At 42.2% G+C, this 22,230-nt stretch overlaps 1 protein-coding gene across 1 annotated transcript; it reads right to left on the minus strand.

Annotated features, from left to right (window-relative positions):
• Nucleotides 1-468: 468 nt before the first annotated feature.
• LOC113838139 (zinc finger protein 54-like) lies at nucleotides 469-9,475 on the minus strand. The gene is made up of 3 exons (XM_035449515.1): nucleotides 9,141-9,475; nucleotides 6,630-6,756; nucleotides 469-4,120 (listed from the first exon to the last, which is right to left on the minus strand). Exons 1-3 carry the CDS (start codon nucleotides 9,168-9,170, stop codon nucleotides 3,351-3,353), a joined length of 927 nt encoding a protein of 308 aa, XP_035305406.1. The 5' UTR covers nucleotides 9,171-9,475; the 3' UTR covers nucleotides 469-3,350.
• Between the last annotated feature and the right edge of the window lie 12,755 nt (nucleotides 9,476-22,230).

The following is a 22,230-nucleotide window of genomic DNA, read 5'->3' on the forward strand; positions in this document are numbered from 1 at the left end:
TTACATATAAAATTTTTCAAACTGCCTTTGACACTCCTATACTTGTCTGGATCTCAACTTAGCTCTAAAAAACATGGTTTTCAATGGGCAGCAGTTATTTCAGAGATTCATAACTGGTTAAATCCTTAGAACAATGCACTGTTATTTCAGAGATTCATAACTGGTTAAAACCTTAGAACAATGCACTGTTTATGGGGGAAGATTACTAGGAGAATTCCATATTCCCCTATCTAATTTACAAAGACATTAGAGAAGAGGAGGCAAACAATTTTAAGAGCTGAAGGATACAGAAGTGACATATGAAAAACTCTCTTGCCATATGACATGGAGTTAGGATTATGGATATATTAAGGACTGGCCACCTGGACCAAAGCCATAAATAAAATTGGAGGAAAACTGGGAAGAAGATATGTCTCGCCAGGGACAGAGGATGATGAAGGGGTAATGGTGAATGAATACATCTATGAAAAAAATTAAATATCAATATTTATTATTTATAAAACATAAAGAAAAAATAAAACAAACCATGTGGGGACATATCAATGTCTATTTAGAGGCAGAACATTCCATCCTATAAACAACCAACCAGAAGGAAAATTTTTACAATATATATTCTTGCTTCTATTATTCACTCAAAGATCAACAGAAACTGAAAAAGAGATAACAGAAAAAAATAGCTAAACAGAACGACACACAGGTAAAATGGAAGCTTGGAATTACTGAAGAAATTGAGGCTGATGATCAGAAAAACTTTCATTTACAGGCAATAGAAAACACACATTATTGTTAAAAATCACAGTGGTAAATTTTATATAATTAACTCAAATCCACAATGAAGCTCCAGAAGATTTACTTCACATACGCAAAAAAACTGAATCTGGCAAATTTACATGAGGAGATAATAAAGGCATGGTATCTCAGTCCCAAGAGGTCATGGACCACACGTTGAGAACTGCTGTGGTATAATCAAGTTCCAATTTTCAACAAATTTGGAAAAACAATTAGTGAGTTCGGCAGGTGGTTATGAAATATAATTCCTGGGAAATTGCAGAATGCACATTCATCTACTGTAAACTGTAATCATCCATCTGCAAACTGTAAACAGAAGAAGTTCAACTGTTTGAACCAAAGAGCTTTACTGGAATTGACATCAGATGCATGGGGAGCAGTTGCTTACCACAGCATACTTGACCCAAACAGAGTTGCTATCATGAAAGTCAAAACCAGCATGTGATATAGCTTTTGAATAATGCACACCTGGAGGATAGTGCACACCTGTAGGCATAGCTATAAGTGAAAGAGAATCCTATCTTCATGCTTAAAGTCTTCTATAGTGCATGACTTCTCTGTTTCTTCATGTGAGTTAAGCACACTGAATCCTGTTGGGTTTGGAGATTTCTTGAAGCTCTTTTGAGTGCTGTATTTCCTGCTCCCATCAGCTTTCCTTCAAAATGGAACACTACTGCATGTCACTCTTTCTCACCATGATGATAATGGACTAAATTTCAGATTTAATTTCTTTTGAAAGGAAATTAAATGTTTTCCTTTAAAAGCATTGCACTGGTCAAGGTGTCTCTTCAGAGCAGTAAAACAAAAACTAAGATAAAGATACTTGGAAGGTTCATCTCTGAAAGTACTCTATGATGTATTCTAAGATGCCTAGGGAGTCAGATGCTAGGGTGAAAACCTGCTAGTTCAGACAGGTCAAGAAGCAACCAAATTATCTTCCTTTTGTGCCAGAGACACAGAAAGAGAGTGTCTCATCAACAATTTCAAACCAGAAGACCTCGAACACTCAAGTCACTCCCTACTCCTTCCTGTGTGTCTGTAAGTATTCAAACTCCTTAGTAGTCACTATGGCTACTTCATGCCAATAGTACTGGGTTCCACACTCTTAACCATGGTAGATATTCTTAAAATTCGGGTTTCACAGAATGCTGAAACAATCCAGAACATATTTTAAGATTTTGAAACAACAGAAAAGCATTTCGCAAGCTTGCTGCATTTCTAAATTTTATCTAATATATGTATTCTCTCTGAGTTCTAAGATGGACTTTTCTACCAAATGATTTGTTAAATTCACAACATTTGTAATGTTACTCTCTTGTGTGGATTCTCTGATGAGTTCTAAGGTTGTCTTTCCTGGAAAATGACTTTTCACATTCACTACATTTGTAAGGTTTCTCTCCTGTGTGGATTCTCTGATGAGTTATCAGCCTGCTTTTTGTGGCAAAGGATTTTTCACATTGACTACATTTGTAAGGTTTCTCGACTGTGTGGATTCTCTGATGATTTCTAAGATTGTCTTTCCTGGAAAACAATTTGTCACATTGAATACATTTGTAAGGTTTCTCCCCTGTGTGGATTCTCTGATGAGTTCTAAGCCTTCCTTTTGTGGTTAAGGATTTATCACATTGACTACATTTGTAACGTTTCTTGACTATGTGGATTCTCTGATGATTTCTAAGATAGTTTTTCCTGGAAAACGATTTGTCACATTGAATACATTTGTAAGGTTTCTGTCCGGTGTGGATTCTCTGATGAGTTTTAAGCCTGCGTTTTATGGAAAAGGATTTTTCACATTGACTACATTTGTAAGGTTTCTCTCCTGTGTGGATTCTCTGATGAGTTATAAGCCTGCTTTTTGTGGCGAAGGAATTTTCACATTGACTACATTTGTAAAGTTTCTAGACTGGGTGGATTCTCTGATGTTTTCTAAGATTGTCTTTCCTGGAAAATGACTTTTCACATTCACTACATTTGTAAGGTTTCTCTCCTGTGTGGATTCTCTGATGAGTTATAAGCCTGCTTTTTGTGGCGAAGGATTTTTTACATTGACTACATTTGTAAGGTTTCTCGACTGTGTGGATTCTCTGATGATTTCTAAGATTGTCTTTCCTGGAAAACAATTTGTCACATTGAATACATTTGTAAGGTTTCTCTCCTGTGTGGATTCTCTGATGAGTTCTAAGCCTTCCTTTTGTGGTTAAGGATTTTTCACATTGAGTACATTTGTAAAGTTTCTTGATTGTGTGGATTCTCTGATGATTTCTAAGATAGTTTTTCCTGGAAAACGATTTGTCACATTGAATACATTTTTAAGGTTTCTCTCCTGTGTGGATTCTCTGATGAGTTTTAAGCCTGCGTTTTGTGGAAAAGGATTTTTCACATTGACTACATTTGTAAGGTTTCTCTCCTGTGTGGATTCTCTGATGGGCTCTAAGTGTGTCCTTTGTGGATAAGGATTTGTCAAATTCACTACATTTCTAAGGTTTCTCTCCACTCTGGATTCTCTGATGAGTTCCAAAAATGCCTTTTGTGATTAAGGATTTGTTACATTCAGTATATTTCTAAGGTTTCTCTCTTGTGTGGATTTTCTGATGAACTGTAAGATTCCATTTAACATTAAATGCCTTGTCACATTCACTACATTTGTAAGGTTTCTCTCCTGTGTGGATCCTCAAATGTCTTTGAAACTTTGATAAACTATAAAAGCACCAACCACATTCTGTACATATGTAGGGATTTTCTCTACAACGGATTTTGTAATGTATATTAAGTTGTGAAAACTGCAGGAATGATTTATTACATTTTGTACACTTATATGGTTTCTCTCTAGTATGGGATCTCTGATGCATAATAAGGCTTGAGTGAGTCTTGAAAAATTTTGCACATTGTATACATTGATGTGGATGCTTTCTGCAATCAGTTTCTTTCCGTTTAATCTCTGTATTAGTCTCAAGAGATGTATCATATTCTGTAGTTTTGTAGTCTTCCTTTCCTGTGTGCATTCTTTGATTTTCACTAATGATGGAACTCAAATACAAAAAGTTTCCACTTTCGTTATATTTGCAAGGTTCTTCCCCAGTATTCCCACTTTTGTGTGTGTTGAGGTTTAAGGTTTCATCAGGGGCACCTCTGTAGCTATGAAATCTGCACTTGTTGTTATTTTCAAGAGTATCACATATATCATAAGGTGAATATTGGGAGGATTCATGAATCCCTTTGGCAGGCTCATTACAGGTATTAGTCTTCTCTTGAATATTTTCATGACCATGGATACAATCATTTGTGCCTTGGTGCAAGACTTTCTCACGTTTACCACATAAGCGATGATTCTCTGAAAAATTAGTACAATTGTGAATAATAGCAACGAATGTGGAACAGATTCAATAACTGATTTTTTTTAGGTTTCCTAAGACAAATGAACTAATAACTTTCAGGGATAGCAATGTTAACAGAGGATTTTCTGTTTCACAACCAATACAAGGATGCTCATAAGAATCTCCAATCTGGAACTTAACCCCTGTCGCAGGCCCGACTTCCTCTTGACCACTCAGGGATCTCCTGGCCTGGGGAATGCAGGCAGGTCCACTCACCCCAGAAGAACAGGCATCCGCAAGTCAGCTAACATAGCTATGCTAGTCCAGCTCCTGCCCACTGGGAGAGGGAGTGCCTCAGAAGCAACTGTAAACACTGTGAGACCCATTAGAGTAGGGGACCTGCATGCATCCATCAGAAGAGAACCTTGGACCCGAACTAACAAGGAGAAGATGAGACACAACCTGCACTAACTAGGAGGAGGGATGGGATGACAACAATATAAGATCACATCCAACAACCGAGAAACCAATATGATGCCAGCATAGCCTAGGGACGTTACATTAGCAAAAATTGAATATCCAAACACAGATGAAGCAGAAGATAAACACGTGAAAAAAAACTTCATGAAGATGGTAGAGACCCTAAGAGGAAATGAGAAAGTCCTTTAAAGAAATGGAAGAAAAGACAAGCCGATAATTTCAAAAAACAATTCAAACAGGTAAGGTTTGAATGCTGAAATGGAGAGAATTAAAATAAACACAGTCTGAGGGTATGTGGGACTTAGAAAATATATGCAAATAATCAGGAACCACACACACAAGCATAATCAAGAGAATACAAGAGATAATAGAGATAATCTCAGGTGTTGAAGATACACTAGGAAAAATGGGTTCACAGCCCAAAGGCAATATTAATTAAAATAAATCTATGACCCAATATACCCAGTAAATATGGGACACTATTAAAAAAAACCAAACCTAAGAAAAATCAGCATAGAAGGTAAAGAAATCAAACTCAAACATGCAGAAAACATATCCAACAAAATCATAGAAGAAAACTTTTCCAACTTAAAGAACGACATGCCAATGAAAGTACAAGAAACCCACAGGACACCAAATAGAGTGGACCACAAAAAAAGTTCCCTCATCACATAATAATCAAAACACCAAACATACAGAATAAAGAATATGAAGGGAGCAAAGAAAAAGTCCAAGTAACATATAAAGGCAAAGCTATCAGAATTACACCTGTCTTCTCCAAGGAAACTCTGAAAGTCAGAAAAACTTGGATAGATATTCTACAAACAAAAAAGGAACTTTGGAGGCCAGCCCAGAATACTATGCCCAGAAAACCTTTTAATCAACATAGATGGAGAAAACAATATATTCCACAACAAAACCAGATTGAAATAATATATATACACTAATCCAGTCCTACAGAAAATACTGGGAAAAAATTCAAATTGAGAAAATTAACTACACTCACAAAAACATAGGCAATAGATAGCCCCACATTACCTAAAGTCATGAGAAAAACTAGGATAAATACACACAATAACACCACCGAGAACAAATCCAAAACAATCAAACACTCTCCTCCCCTTCCCTATCCCTGACTCCCAATTTTGTCCTCTATAAACTCTCCTCTGTATGTGTTCTAAAAGAGGCAGGCCTCACAAGGCTGTCAACAAAGCATGGCATATTGAGTTGAGGTATATCTAAGTTCCTCTCTTTGTATTAAGGCTTTGTGAAGCAACCAACTCTGAGGAATAGATGCCCAATAGCAAGCCAAAGCATTAGGGAAAGGATTTCATGGCACTGCTAGGAGTCCCACAAGTAGACCAAAGTAAACAAGTGTCATACATATGTAGAGGAACTAGTTCATTCCGGTGTTTAGCCTTCTCATTCGTATGTAAACACTGTCCCTTTCAGCTGGTCAGGTTCATAGTTAAGAAGCTGTGTGAAGGATGATATGAAGAATGATTGCCTATATCTTATGTTTTTGAGATAGAGTCACACAACTTGGAATTCATAACCCAGATTTTCATGGAGATAACCGTGTAGACTTCAAGTTCCAAAGTGGAAATATTAAAATCATGCCATGCCAGTATTAAATACAGCCATCATATCTCAAAAATAAATTACTAAACAAAACCACATTCTCATAACCAACAGCCCTTCCTCTAAAACCATTTGTAATTTTTATAAAAGAAATAGGCAGAGTTAAAACCAGTAACAAATCCTTCTAATTATAATAAGTACTGCAATATATTTTCATGCTCTAAAATTATATATTGTTGAACTCTGAAATGTTCTTTCTATATTAGATAGGAGGGCTACAGTGAAGAAAGCATTCTTTACTCTTCTAGAGAACACAAAAAATGTAAATGAAGCAACATCAAAAATTATGTTGGTTCAAACATTTCCTTCATTTCAGGCGTTTTATAATTTCACATTTTACTGATACACAAAGTAGGAAAATAAAAAAAGAATGAATATGGAATTCTATGAGAAGAGACCTCTTACCCACAAAAAGTAGATTGCCATAATTCTCCAACATCACATCCATGTACAAAGCCCTCTGAGCACAGTCTAGAGATTCCCATTCCTCCTGGGAGAGGTCCACAGACACATCCCTGAATGATAACAGACCCTGCAATGAAAAATTACCTAATTACCATGCACTGCTTCACAAAATGATTTCTTGAGTAAAAGACACAAAATAAATTAGAGATATGTTTGTGACATAAATGACGCATGAGAATTTTGAAAGGACATGAGTTTTGAAAGAGTCCCGCACTGCTACTCTTTCAAAGACAATTCATAGGAAGATACAGTACATTGCTTACACCCATTGGGTCTCTCCTCCACGAGTATTCTAATATTTTCTAAGACTTGAGTAGCATAAAATAGTTGCCACAACCACTAAATTTGAAAAACTTGTCTCAAAGTTGCAGTCTATAATGTCTTCAGATCCTTGAAAATGTAGTTTGATTCCAAGCACAATCATGGCACTAAAAAACAGGATTTAATATCAGATGCTAGCCGGGCATCGGTTGTGCACGCCTTTAATCCCAGCACTCGGGAGGCAGAGGCAGGCAGATCTCTGTGAGTTCGAGGCCAGCCTGGTCTCCAGAGCGAGTGCCAGGATAGGCTCCAAAGCTACACAGAGAAACCCTGTCCCAAAACAAACAAACAAAAACAATAATCTCAGATGCTTGAGATTCAATGCTGCACCTTATAGGCAAGTCCTACAGAGTACACATACTTCTGACAAATATAGGGGAACACATAAACTAAAATTTAATTTTAATGGGTGTGGAATGAAAATCCATGGATGAATTAAATTCAGTTTTTTCTTGAGAGTAAGGAGTACAAAATCATTGCATATATGTAGTGCTACAGAAAAACACACAGAATCAAATACATTGTGAAGCTATAACATGAAGAATAATTGCAAACATGAAGTATGTTATTTCTCATGAGATTCACTGAAAGGATAATTTAAACCTCTTAATTGCAAACTTATTTGCCTCTTCTGTATCTGAGCTAATTCATCTGACAAGAATGTAGCACAGCTAGGTATCATTTATGATTACTCCATTACTTTTCTGAAAAACTAGAATATACAGTGTTATATAATGTCACAATTTTGCACCAGCCTGAAGACATGGCTGAGATGCAAGTGTCACTTGCTGTTCCTCCAGAGAAACCAACTTTAATTGTCTCTGACCACATGGCAATAACCACAATGTTTGACTTCAGTGCCAAATGTCTGACCTCTGGAATCCAGGAGCACATTGAATCATGCAGTGTACATAACAATATGGAGACAAACTCTCATATACATAAATGAAGTGTTATTGAAAAAAATAAATAGAAACCCTGGCGTAACTCTTCAGAATTTCTCCCTGTTACACACAAACCTTAAGTGAGAGGGAAAACAAGCAAGAGAGGGACTTCTTCCTCTAAACAAAAGAGTAATTAAAATGGACATTTATGCTTGAAAATTGATGGCTTATGTAATACCAAGTCAGTACTCTCTAGAAAATTCTTACAAATATATTCCACATAATGCCATACAAATGTGGACACAGCTGTGCTTTTGACCCATCTGAAAATGTAACACAGGAAAAGAAAAAATCAGAAATTCCCAAGAGAGCTACCCACTGAGTTTTGAATAGAATTTCAGAAGGGCCTCATATATTTACAGTGTGAATACACCCCACATCACTGTGTGACTTAAGGAGGTAAAAAGAGAAACCAGAAAACTGCAAACATCATTTCCTCACAGACAGAGCAACTTTCTGGCAAGAGAAGGCACATATTGCTTCCATTATCTGTGCTCCCTGGGTCCCAAAATCTTTACCATTAGGGTTCAAGACAGTGAGTCTTTTCTAATTGTACTTTCTATAAATTTATCATTGATGTCAGTGAGAAGGTCCATGTACTGCTCTGTCCATGCTTATCAGCCTGTTTCTAGAAAACTGAACATTCCAGAAATGCAACTGGGTGGCACCTGAGACCATACTTCCTCACTATGGAAAAGGAACACAAGTCCATTTTATGTAGAAAATGGCCATCAATATACTTCTTGAGTTTCATTTACAATAGCTTGTGTTTTAGAATTCAAGTCTAAAGTCCATGGATATTCATCACCTCACCAAGAGAAAATGAAATGGGTCAAGTCTCAGATACATAGTTGAAAGATTTAAAGACATAACCTTAAATATAAGAAAAGAAAAAAATCGGCCAGGCAGTGGTGGTGCACAACTTTACTCTGAGCATTCAGGAGGTGCACGCAGGCACTACTCTGTGAGTTTGACATCAGCCTGTCTACAAGAAGAAGCTCTCAGACAGCTTCCAAAGCCACAGAAACCCTATCTCAAAAAAAAAATAAAAAATAAAATAAAGAAAAACACCTAAGTAAGGCAAAAATAAACACTTTGAATAACATTGCCAGTGGAACACAATTAAAAATGGAAATGTTTTCAATAATAAAAACAATTTTCAGAGAAATGTGAACATGACACTGACCTGGGGAGTATTTGTCACAGACCCATCCATTATTCTTGTTGCTCTTCTCTAAGTTTCACAGAGAAAACTACTGGAATTATTGTAGATATTTCACATTCTATTTGTCAAAAATAGAAATCTGAGAAAAAAACAAAACAAAACTCTGATATGATCAATGCCACACCAAACAAAAAAGACCGTACCCCAAGACCAAAATCATACCAGAAATCTTGTGAACATTTCTACCGCCAGGAGAAAATGGAAGGATGCATAAAGAGTGACGGAAGAGAGCTCTAGAATTAATACCATAGCCAAGATACTCTGTTTGCAAACAACAGACAAAGCAAATGCTCTACTAAATTATTAGAAGAATTATTTTATGACAACCTGATGGTCTGCCAACCATAAGGTAAGTGAAGAAAAAATAAAGCAACACAACAGTAATGCCCACTTCGTGGCATCTGAAACCCACCATCAAAGGAAAGACGCCAACAACACAACACTGAGAGCTGTGTCTGAGGATAAAGCGGTGGAAACTGGGCAGCTCTGGCTGCGCCCCTGGCCGCTAAGAGAACTCGCCATGGGCAACAGGTCTAGGGGGAGAGGTCCCCGGGGAGGGCGAGCAAAAGAGCAAAGGGCGTCTCGGATGGGGACGGGAGAGACGGAGACCCCAGACAGAGAGCGGTCAGAGAGCAAACCAGGAGCCAGAGAGACCGGGACAGACGGACACTTTTAAGGGGTGCGCCCGGCGCCCGGGGCAGCACCCAGCTCGTGGGGTGGAAACGAGCGCACCTGGCCGCAGGGGACGAGCTGAGCCGCCGCCTCCTCCACCCCACGGGCAGCCGGCGGGAGCTGACGGGGTCCTTGTGAGCAGCTCGGGAGCACAGCCCGCTCCTCCCTCCCTCCCGGGTCCCAGCCCCGCAGCTCCTCTGACCTGGGAGCTTCCAGGGCCGCCGGGCTGCGGTTCCCGCCACTGCGCTGCTGACTGCTGACTTTCCCAGGCCGCCCCGCGAGCGCGGACACCGCGGATCCCGAGGTCTCAGGTCCCCGCGGACCCGCCGCGTCCTCCGCACCCGGCTCTGCAGCGCGCGGCTCCCCAGGTCCAACCGGGAATGGAGGGATTTCCTGTCCCTGCAGCGGGGCTCCTTGGTGGGGATCCCCGGCCCCGCCCAATACGCCCCTTCCGGCTGGGTGATCGCCTAAACCCACCAATCACCCGCGCTGTACCTCTTTAGTTTTCCAAGTCCACCTTTCTGTTAGGTTTCTTCTAAGCTACTCAGATCTGGCAGGTGTCCCCTCCTCTCTCTCTGGCTCAGGCCGCCCTGGACCCGCTCTGCACAGCCTCCCCGCGTTTGCTGCAGCCTAGACCAGAGCTGGATCTGCCCTGCACCCCTCCCTGGGTTCTGAGCTCTGCAGACACAAGTTCTCCAGCCTGACTTCTCATCTTGGGATACCGGCCTCCTGGGTAAAAATGCACAGCAAAAGACAACAAACACCCTAATTTTTTTTTTCCGAGACACGGTTTCTTTGTGAAGCTTTGCAGCCTATCCTGGCCCTCTGTCTGGAGACCAGGCTGGCCTTGAACTTAAAGAGATCCGCCTGCCTCGGCCTCCCGTTGCTGGGATTAAAGGCGTGCGCCACCAACGCCCGGCAACACCCTAAATTCTTCTCCTCCAGCCCCACACCTAAAACAAATAAACGCACTTGGCCCAAATCACAAGCCACAGCTATAGCCTCTAAGGAGAGCAATTTAAATGATACCAAAGATACTGAACACAAAAACCTGAGTCGTATTCAAAGAGGTCAGAGCATGTAAAACAAGGGAATCAACTCAAAAAGTATAGAAACAAAACCATTCCTGGGCTCTGAGCACACTAGCTAATGCCTGTAGGCAATGAGGACACTGTAGGATGTGAAAAATGAATTCATTAAATAGTTAACCTTGCAGGTTCCGGAGTTCCCAGCAGGATCCTCTGCACACGGCTCCGGATCAACAGGTTCCAGGAGTGCAACAGAGAATGGAGGAACTTCCGGCTCCTGCAGTCTGGTTCCTGTGAGGGGTTCCTCCTGGCACCGCCCCCTAAGCCTGGATTCTGAGTTCATGAAACCAGCCAACTGGCGGATCATTTTCGTAATGACTTTCATTGGGCACACTTGTTGCACTGACATAGAAGCTGCCCAAGCGCTCACACACATGAAATCAATCTAAAGAAATCAAACCAAACTAAACCCCCAAACCTAGTGGAGCATGGTCAGCTGGCGCCACTTTAATCTCAACATTCCACATGAAGAGTTACGTTATTTTCAACTAACCATATCTGCCTAGTGAATTTCTGATGATCTTACAGCGATGTAATAAGCCCTCCATCCTAAAAATAAGAAACAAAAGAAAAAACAAAACAAAACACAAAACAATCAAACAACAACAGCACTAAAAAATGGTCACAGATGCCTTTAAGAAAACTGCGCCTGTAGCTGGGACAGCACTCAAGAATTGACACTGTTGGTGTGTGCGGCTGAGGAAAGGACCCTGTACACATCAGACACTCTGCCACTCAGCTGTACACCCAAACCCACATCTATTTTCAATATCACTTCCCCACAAGTGTTTTTAAAGAAGTGTCATTTTACTTAAAAATAATGGTATGGTGGATGCATCTAATAAAGTTATTCCTGTTTGTTCAAAAAGAAGAAAGAAAAGAAAACTGCACAAGTAGGCTTATACTAACTCTTACAGGGAATTCTCTCTATTTCACCTTTCAAACCCTGCACTGTTTGTATTGTTTCTTGCACTTATTGGTTTTTCTTTTCTTCCATTTCTTTAAAGGATTTTCTCATTTCCTCTCTTTGAGTCTCTACCATTTTCATGAATTTGTTTTTAAGGTCATTCTCTTCTGCTTCATCTCTGTTAAGATATTCAGGTCTTTCTAGTGTAGAGTCCCTAGACTCTGGTGGCATCATACTGGGTTTTCTGTTGTTGGGTGTGCTCTTATATTGTTCTCTTCCCATCCCTTATTACAGTTGGTGAAGGTGGGGTGTCTCCCTCTCCTTGTGTGTAGGCGTCCATGGTTCTCTTCCAGTGGGTGCAAGAAAGTCCAATACTCTAATAGGTCTCACAGTGTGTACAGGTGTTTCCGAGGTACACCCTATCAGAGTGGATGGGACCTCTGTTAACAGTACTATCCCTGAATGTTACTAGTTTATATGTCTTCGGAAGCCTAAAAAAATCAGGTATTGAATCTGTTCCATATTTATTGCTATTATTCACAATTGTACTAATTTTTCAGAGAACATCGCATATGTGGTAAACGTGAGAAAGTCTTGCATCAAGCCACAAACTATTGTATCCATGGTCATGAAAATATTCAAGTGAAGACTCATACATGTGATGAGTTGGCAATCTAATTCATGAACCCTGCCAATGTTCACTTATGATATAAGTGATACTGCTGAAAATTACAAGTGCAGATTTGATAATTACAGAAGTGCCTCTGATGAAACCTTAAACCTAGACAGACACAAAACTGGGAATGCTGGGGAAGAACATTGCAAATATAAAGACTGTGCAAACTCTCTGTATTTGTGTTCCATCATTATCCAAAATCAAAGAACACACACAGTAAAGTAAGACTACAAAACTACCGAATATGAAACATCTCTTGAGTCTAATACAGAAATGAAAATGAAAGAAACTGTAGAAAGCATCCAGATCAATTCATGCAATGTGGAAACCTTTTCAAAACTCACTCAAGCCTTATTATGCATCGGAGATCCCATACTAGAGAGAAGCCCTATAAGTGTACAAAATGTAATAAATCATTTCTGCATTCTTCACAACTCAATGTACATTACAAAATCTGTTGTAGCGAAAATCCCTACAAATGTACAGAATATGGTAAGTGCTTTTATTATTTATCAAATTTGAGGAGATATTTCAGCATCCACATAGTTTTCAAGCTATACTCCTTTTTCATAACAGAAGATTCCATACTTTGTCATCTCTTCTGTTAGGCTCCTTTGGATTTGAATCAGATGTATGGATATCTTTCTTTATGGCTGTGTAGACAACTGTCACACAATTTCTGTATGTGGCTAGTTATAAATTCCTGAAGTAATAGTTGCTTATTGCACAGAAAGTTTTTTCCACAGAGGCTGTAATCAGCACCAGGTTATGGGCTGAAGATAGTCTTTTAAAAACACTTTGAACATTCATATGTAGCATAATAGCATTTGTGTATTCTATGTTATGGCCTGTACCCATCCCATTCATAGGCTCTTGGCCTGGTTTCCAATGTTTTGCTAATATTCCTTTGTCTGGAAGAGGCCAAAAGTTCCAAAAGAATGCATTTCGTTTCATGGATAACTGTCTTGCCATTATGACACTGCTTTAGGAAACCAAGGGAAGCAACAAGCCAGCTGCGTGTCATTACCCAGCTTTTATAAATAGTGCTAAAGCACACAGGATCACCTGATGTCTGTCTAAATTCTCAAGCTTGAGTTCAGTGAAACAGAGTGTGTAATATTCATATAGTTCTCTGCATGACTCTAAATATCCCCAAATCCCTACAACACATGGAGACACAAATTATGCCTGGGTCTTTTAAGTGAGTTCAGTAGAGTTTGTGAATGTGTTGTTTTTCTGTTTTTTTTTTTTTTTTTTGGTTTTTCAAGACAGGCTTTCTCTGTATTGCCTTGGAACCTGTCCTGGACCTGGCTATGTAGACCAGGATGGTCTTGAACTCACAGAGATCCATCTGCCTCTGCCTCCCGAGTGCTGGTATTAAAGTTGTGCTCCACCAACACCTGGCTGTGAATGTTTTCCTATGCAGAAACTTTTCTGAAAGTAACAAAATACATCAGCAGGCATTTGTAGTACTGAGGGTCAATGAGAGGATGTCCAGGGCCAAAAGGGGCCTCATATTGAGTCAAGAGTTAATCATTGTTAGATGACCAGAATCGCTGAAACTACAAGATGTTTTTTCCGGATAAGCTGCACAATACATGTTGCAAAATGTTCTCCCTTTTCTCAGAAATAGCTGCGGTTCGCTAACAATGGGACCATGGGCTAAGATTTACCTTGCCTCTATTTCCTCTTGAAAATTTTCCACTCCTCCTGCTCCCTTACCCCGCCCTGAGTAAAAATCCCCTGCATGTAAGCAAGCTTTACCTTTCAATAAACGAGACCTTGACATTGCACAGACGGACTCTTGTCCTTTCTTGCGCCGCTTGGTCTCCATTCCTTTCTCGCCCTCATGACCCCTTTAGGTGACAACCCCCTCGAGACCCGAGAATAACCTGGCCTGCTGGACGGGTCAAGTGGCGCCCAAACGTGGGGCTCGAGGTAAGGTGGTCTCCGGACAGAGCCACGAGAAGAAGAGGCTACCCGACCCAAAGTGGAGACGCCCTGCATCGCTCGTGCACCGGTCTGTCTCGAGTTAAGTACTGCTGTCCCATTATGGTCATGGGCAATTCAGCCTCTAAGGAGGCCCTCTTTATTAGAGAAATAAAGAGTAGTCTTAGGGAGAGAGGAATTAGAGTTAAGAAAAAGGATCTCTTTAATTTTTTTTTGTTTTGTGGAGGAGAAATGTCCTTGGCTGGTGATTCATGGGCCTGGCATTCATCCACTAAGTTGGAATAAAGTGGGAAAGGATATTAAAGGTCTCCTCAAAAAGGGAGAGGAGATCCCAGATTCCTTCTTTAGTTTTTATGGAGTTATTAGAGATATTCTTAAGGAATCTGAGACAGAAGGAAAGGTTTCTCACCTGCTTGCTCTAGCAGAAGATTTCCTGAATGACTTGTCTGAATACTATGAGACAAAAGGGAGTCAGACTGACGGCACAAAAACAAAAGCTAAAGGCCCTCCCTCGGAGTCACGCACACCTTCTCTCATAGATGAGGATATTCGGGAAAAAAATTTAAGTCCCCCATTGATTAAGTTTCCTCCGCCATTAATTAAATCCCCTCTGAAAAAAACTCCTTCCATGAAAACATTATACCCTGTTGTCCACAAAAACAATGAGGACGATTGGCTAGACCCCGAGGAGGAAGCTGAATTAGAGGAGGAGATGGCCAGATATGAGAGAGAAAGGCAGGACCCCCCGTTTGTGGCTCCTGTCGAACAGGCTCCCAAAAGAAATAGGATCAGGACACTCAATTGGTATCAGCCGCCCCCATATGTCCCAACTGAGATCCCCACAGCCCCTCCCTTTGCCACTCATCCTGGGGCTCAGGCACTGCCTCCTCCCTTGATGGAAAATTTCCTTGCCACTAAACGCTCCCTATCCACCCAGATTTCACATTTAAAGGGTGTAATCACTCTCCAAAAAGACTTAAAAGACCTTTCCGACCAAGTTCTCCAAAAAGAGTTAAAAGAACTTTCTGACCAAGTTCAAACATTGAGAGCTGGCTTAAAGGACCCCCCGCCCCCGCGTCAGCAGCTCGCCCCTCAGGAAGACCCTCAAGGAACCCCGCACCGGTAAAGGGGCGGCCACCTACTTCCTTTTTCTCCTTCCCTGTCATAACTAGATCAGGGGGTCAAAGACAGGATTCTGCCGATCAGGCTGACTCATCTGCCCCAGATACCGAGACACCTGACGATGATAGCCCACCTGGGTCTGATGAGGAAACTGAAGTAGCAGAACAAAATATGCCTGAGGCTTCAGGGTCACGCATAATCAAGACCCTTAAGATAAAACATTTAAAAGAATTACATTCAGCAGTAAAAAATTATGGTCCTGCAGCCCCGTTTACCATCTCTATTTTGGAGAGTTTGGGCCAAGGGGGATACCTTCTCCCTACTGAGTGGATAAAGGTTGCTCAGTCAGTGTTGTCACGCAGCCAATTCCTAACCTGGAAGGCAGAGCTCCTGGAGGAACTAGAGACGCAAGCAGTGGTAAACAAGCAAAATGCTGCTACAGCCTCTTGGACTTTAGATAAATTAGCAGGTCGAGGAAGGTACGCTGCCGAAGGCACCCAGCAGACCTTTCCCACTGGGCTGTTGCGTCAGGCTACCCGGGCTGCCCTGACAGCCTGGCGGGCTATCCCCCCGGCAGGTCCCGCCAGTGCCTCCCTTTCTAAGATTGTTCAAGGTGCAAATGAACCTTATGCCCAATTTGTGGCCAGACTTTTGGAGGCTGCCGAAAGAACAGCATTGATGATGTCCTAGTTAAACAGCTCGCCTTTGAAAATGCTAACTCTGCCTGTAAGGCTGCCTTGAGAGGGAAAACAAAAACCACAGACCTCCATGGCATGATTAGAATCTGTAATGATGTTGACCCCTTTGAACACAAACTCTCCAGAACCATTAATCTAGCCATAGGGGCAGCGCTCCACCCAGCAGCTGCCAGGCCAAATACCTCAAAAACCTGTTTCAAATGTGGTGAGCTGGGTCATTTTGTCCGCAATTGCCCGGCTGGCATAAAACCAAACAGTTCTGATCCAATAACCACTGAAACCAAGTCCTCTGCTCCCAGCTTTTGCCCACATTGTAGGAGGGGACGCCATTGGGCCAAGGATTGCCGCTCCAAATTTGATGTCATGGGCCAGCAGCTGCCTGCGGTCCTGGGAAATGGGCAGGGGCCCCCAGTGCGGGGCCCTCCTTTCCAGCGACCTTACCAGGCACAGATGGGACCCAACAACCCGTTTATCAATGCCCAGACAATGTCAGGAAATCTGACTCACCCTTCTCGGGATTGTATAGAGCAACCCCTGGCAGCGCAGGATTGGACCTCTGTTCCTCCACCACCAGGATTGTAACTCCTGAGGAAGGAACAGTTATCCTAGAGACGGGTGTCTATGGCCCTCCCCCTACGGGTATGTTTTTTATGATCATTGGACGGGCATCAAGCTCGTTACGAGGGCTCTCCATACTTCCCACCCTAGTAGATGGAGATTATCAAGGGGAAATAAAAATTTTGGCCTCTGCTCCAGACGGCCCCATTGTCATCCCACAGGGTCAGCGTATAGCACAGGCCTTCCCTCTCCCCCTAATGGGAAATTTTCCATCTAAAGATCAGCCTCGTGGACAGTCTCGTCCTGGCTCTTCTGATGTATATTGGATACAACAATTAACTGAAAAAAGACCCACCTTACAGCTATGGCTGGATGGGAAGCCTTTCCTTGGCTTATTGGATACGGGGGCTGACTCCACGGTCCTCTCCAAAGCACATTGGCCCCAGAATTGGCCATTAGATGTGACTGCCACTCATTTACAGGGAATAGGACAGACTCAAAATACTCTCCAGAGCTCCAAATTATTACAGTGGAAGGATCAGGAAGGCAATGTCGGAACAGTAAAGCCCTTCGTGGTAGAGGGTCTCCCAGTCAATCTCTGGGGACGAGATATAATGACTCAGATGGGAGTCATCATGATGAGTCCCAATGATACAGTCACCAGAATGATGTTAAAGACAGGGTTCCTGCCGGGAAAGGGCCTGGGGAAGGAGGAACAAGGACAAATACAGCCCATTTCAGCCAAACAGAAATTAGATAGAAGGGGACTGGGTGCAGGCCCTGATCACCTTTTTCCATGAGGACCACTGCCCCTCCTGCACTCCACGCTGATAAGATTACCTGGAAATCGGATGATCCAGTATGGATAGACCAGTGGTCCTTGTCTGGGGAGAAAGTCCAGGCAGCCCTCCTGTTGGTGCAGGAACAGGTAGATCAAGGGCATCTTGAGCCTTCTACCTCCCCTTGGAACACGCCCATATTTGTAATTAAAAAGAAATCAGGGAAATGGAGGCTCCTCCAAGACCTTAGAGAGGTTAATAAAACCATGATGCCTATGGGAGCCCTACAACCAGGAATGCCCACACCTGTGGCTATCCCTAAGGGATATGCCAAAATTACTATAGATATTAAAGACTGTTTCTTTTCCATTCCCCTTCATAAAGATGATTGCAAGAGATTTGCCTTCTCTATCCCTATTCTTAATCAGGTTGGCCCCAATCCCAGATTTCAATGGAAAGTTTTGCCTCAAGGTATGGCTAATTCACCCACCCTTTGCCAAAAGTATGTTGCTCAGACAATTGATCCCTTCAGAATCAGGTTTCCTGGGGCCTATATAATTCATTATATGGATGATATTTTAATAGCTGCCAAAACCATTGAGGAAACACATAGGGTGGCCTTGTTTATGGTTCAAGCTTTACAGGAGAGAGGGTTTTGTATTGCCCCTGATAAGATTCAAACAAGATTCCCCTTTTTGTTTTTGGGGTTTGAGCTTTGCCCAGAACTTCTTTATACACAAAAGCTCCAATTAAAAAAGGGCTCATTGTGCACCCTCAATGACTTCCAAAAACTTTTGGGAGATATTCAGTGGCTGCGACCTTATTTACAGTTAACTAAAGGAGACATTCGCCCTCTTGAAGATGTGTTAAAGGGGGACGCTGACCCCCTCTCCCTTAGAATACTTACCCCAGAAGCATTACAAGCCCTTGAGAAGGTGGAAGCAGCAATTATGTCCCAACATATTGGATATTTTTCTCCCACACAGCCTTTATATCTAATAGTGTTTTCCACAGAGTTCTCTCCCACAGCCTTGCTCTGGCAGGACCCTGTTCCCCTGCTCTGGATACATCTCCCAGTTGCTAAGAGAAAAGTGCTCCCTACTTATCCCCTTTTAGTTTGTCAATTAATAGTATTGGGACTAAAAACTTCTACTAAATATTTTGGAAAGGAACCTGAAATAGTTGTACAGCCCTATGATAGAAATAATTTAGACTGGCTGGCCTATCATCACCCTGACTGGGCCGTCCTTGCTTGTTCCTATATAGGGAAATTTGATACCCAGTTACCAAGCAATAAGTTGCTCCAATTCTTTTCCTGCACACCTTTTGTTTTCCTCCGGAATACAAAATTAGAACCTATTCCAGATGCCCATACGGTTTTCATAGATGGCTCAAAAAATGGACGAGCTGCCTATGTATTTGAGGGTAATAAAGTTGTTTTCAGTACACCCTTTACCTCAGCACAATTGGTTGAGCTTTATGCCGCTTTAATGGTATTAAAGAAATTTGCCCATTACCCACTTAATTTATATTCTGATAGCCGCTATGTAGTAGGGGCCTTACAAATATTAGAAATGGTACCTACAATTCAGCCTCAAACTTCTACCTTTAAAATGTTTTCAGAAATACAAAAGTTAATACGCCAGAGGCCTTCTCCCTTTTTCATTGGCCATATTCGTGCCCATACAGGATTACCCGGACCATTAGCACTGGGAAATGAACTAGCAGATGCTGCTACCCGAGTCCCACAAGTCCTGTTCTCTGAACAGAATGGGGTGGCAGCCGCACAGGAGGCCCATCGACTCCATCATCTCAATGCCCAGACTTTGAGACAAAAATTTTCCATTACCAGAGATCAGGCCAGGGAAATTGTTAAATCTTGCAAAAATTGCTTGATATATTTACCAGAACCTCATGTAGGAGTAAATCCTAGAGGCCTAATTCCGGGTCAACTTTGGCAAATGGATGTTACACATGTCCCTGCTTTTGGACGGCTCAAATTTGTTCATGTCACTATTGATACTTATAGTGGGTTCATTTCTGCCTCTGCCCATACCGGAGAGGCTGCCAAAGATGTTATAAGCCATTTGTTACATACATTTGCCATATTAGGACAGCCTGTTTCTATAAAAACAGATAATGGCCCGGGATATACTAGCACAAAGTTTAAACAATTTGCTTACAATTGGGTATCAAACATGTTACCGGAATTACTTACAATCCCAAGGACAAGGCATCGTGGAGCGGGCCCATCAAACCTTAAAAAATACTGTTAATAAGCTAAAGGCACAAGAAACTCTGTTTGCCCATAAAGGTAATCAAAAACTTATTCTTGCTCATGCCCTTTTTGTTCTAAATTTTTTAACCCTTGATGAGCAAGGAAAATCTGCAGCTGATAGGCATTGGCATCCAGAGACTCGTCAGGAATACGCAAAGGTTCTCTGGAAAATCCCATCACGGGGGCCTGGAATGGACCGGACCCCGTTTTAATTTGGGGAAAAGGCTCCGCTTGCATCTATAATACTAAGGACTTAGCATCTATAATACTAAGGCAACCCGCTGGTTGCCAGTAAGATTAGTCAAGCCCTTCAATATAAAGGATTCTTCTTAGCAAATGTCCAGGGACACCCCTGAGACGGATTTTCTTTTTCTTACAGATGTCTTCTTCAGGATGGAAAGTTAGATGGCCAGAGACCATGTTCCAGACCCTTTGCCTCATGCTCATGACTGCTGCCGCCACTGGAAGACAGCCTCACACGCCTACCCCTCAGAGATGGGTCATCATCAACCTATCCACCGGGGATGTAGCCGCAGACAACACCTCCATAGACTTTCCTTTTGGAAAATGGTTCCCAGATCTATATGTAGACCTTTGTGATATTGTAGATAGATGGACCAACCCGTCTGGGTGGGGATGTAATTCCCCTTGGGGTAAGGCAGCAACTAGACAGACCCGTTTTTATGTCTGCCCTGGGCATTCTCTTAGCCGCCATCTAACAGCTCAATGCGGTGGACCCCAGGATGGTTACTGTGCCTCCTGGAGTTGTGTTAGCACTGGACACATCTGGTGGACCGCCCCTGTAACTACTGATTTCATTACGGTGGGGCCCTATAACTGTAGCACCCCAGGCACCTATCGCTGCGGTGGGCAATCATGTGGCCCATGCTATGATTCCAACCATTCTCCCCACACAAAAGATGCCACAGAGGGAGGAAGATGTAACTTACTAAAAATCTCCTTCACAGAGTTAGGTAAACAACAGACAGATTGGACAGGAGGAAAAATTTGGGGCCTCCGCCTTTACGTGTCCGGAGTGGACCCCGCTACCACCTTTATGATACAATTACAAAGGATTGACCCCCCTTCAAAACCTGTAGGCCCAAAACCGGTCCTCCCCGATCGAGGGATAAAGACTCTGCCTAAGCCCGCTCAAACTCCTGCCCAGTCGTCTACCCCTAAGCTTACCCCAATTATCCCTTCTATTAGCCCAGATCCAGGCACTGTAGATAGATTATTCAATTTGGTACAGGGAGCCTATCTAGCACTCAATGCATCCAGTCCTAATTCTACTCGAGATTGCTGGCTCTGCTTGTCTGCTGAGCCCCCCTATTATGAAGGGATTGCCTTTATGGCCAGTACATCCAATATCACCTCCCCATCAGCAAGGTGCAGGGCTGTCCCTCACCAACTTACCCTGCCCGGAGTTTCAGGACAAGGGCTTTGTTTAGGAAAGGTGCCCTCCAGTTACACCCAGTTTTGCAATAAAACTATAATTCCCTATATAGGAAGCTACTATCTTGAGGCACCCAATGGTACCTATTGGGCTTGCAACACAGGATTAACACCCTGTATATTTGCTTTAAGCCTTGATGTTTCACATGAATATTGCATTTTGGTACAGCTTTGGCCTCAAATCAAATACTATTCAGGGGAGATCCTGGTCTCACAGGCACAGCGCAGAGTGCTGAGAGAGCCTGTCTCTATGACCATTGCCCTTATGCTGGGGATTGGTGGCCTTGTTGCCGGTATAGGAACCGGAACAGCTGCCCTTGTACAAAACGATCAACTGTTGCAATTACAAATAGCTATGAACACGGATCTTGAGGCCATAGAAAGATCCATCAGTGCTCTGGAAAAATCGCTGACCTCTCTATCCGAGGTGGTTTTGCAAAATAGAACAGGGCTGGATCTCCTGTTCCTTAAGGAAGGTGGCCTTTGCGCTGCTTTAAGGGAAGAATGTTGTTTCTATGCTGACCATACTGGTATTGTCAAAGAGTCTATGGAAATCCTGAGAGAACGGTTGGCTAAAAGAAAGAGAGAGTTTGAGAACCAAAAAGGATGGTTCTCAAATTTGCTACAGGGATCCCCCTGGTTGTCTACTTTACTCCCAACTATTATAGCCCCCTTAATTGTTTTCCTATTGCTTCTTTCTTTTGGCCCATGGGCCCTTCAACGGCTAACCCAGCTTATTAAAAGACAAATTGATTCGGCCTTACCTAACAGTATTTCGGTCCATTACCACAAATTAGTAGCAGCTGACCCAGGGGAGGAGTGAGGGTCGCAGCAGGAGCTCAGGTTCAGTAATCAAGAACTCAGGTTT

This window comes from Cricetulus griseus, chromosome 9 (genome assembly GCF_003668045.3).
Source record: "Cricetulus griseus strain 17A/GY chromosome 9, alternate assembly CriGri-PICRH-1.0, whole genome shotgun sequence".
Classification (NCBI taxonomy): Eukaryota; Metazoa; Chordata; class Mammalia; order Rodentia; family Cricetidae; genus Cricetulus; species Cricetulus griseus.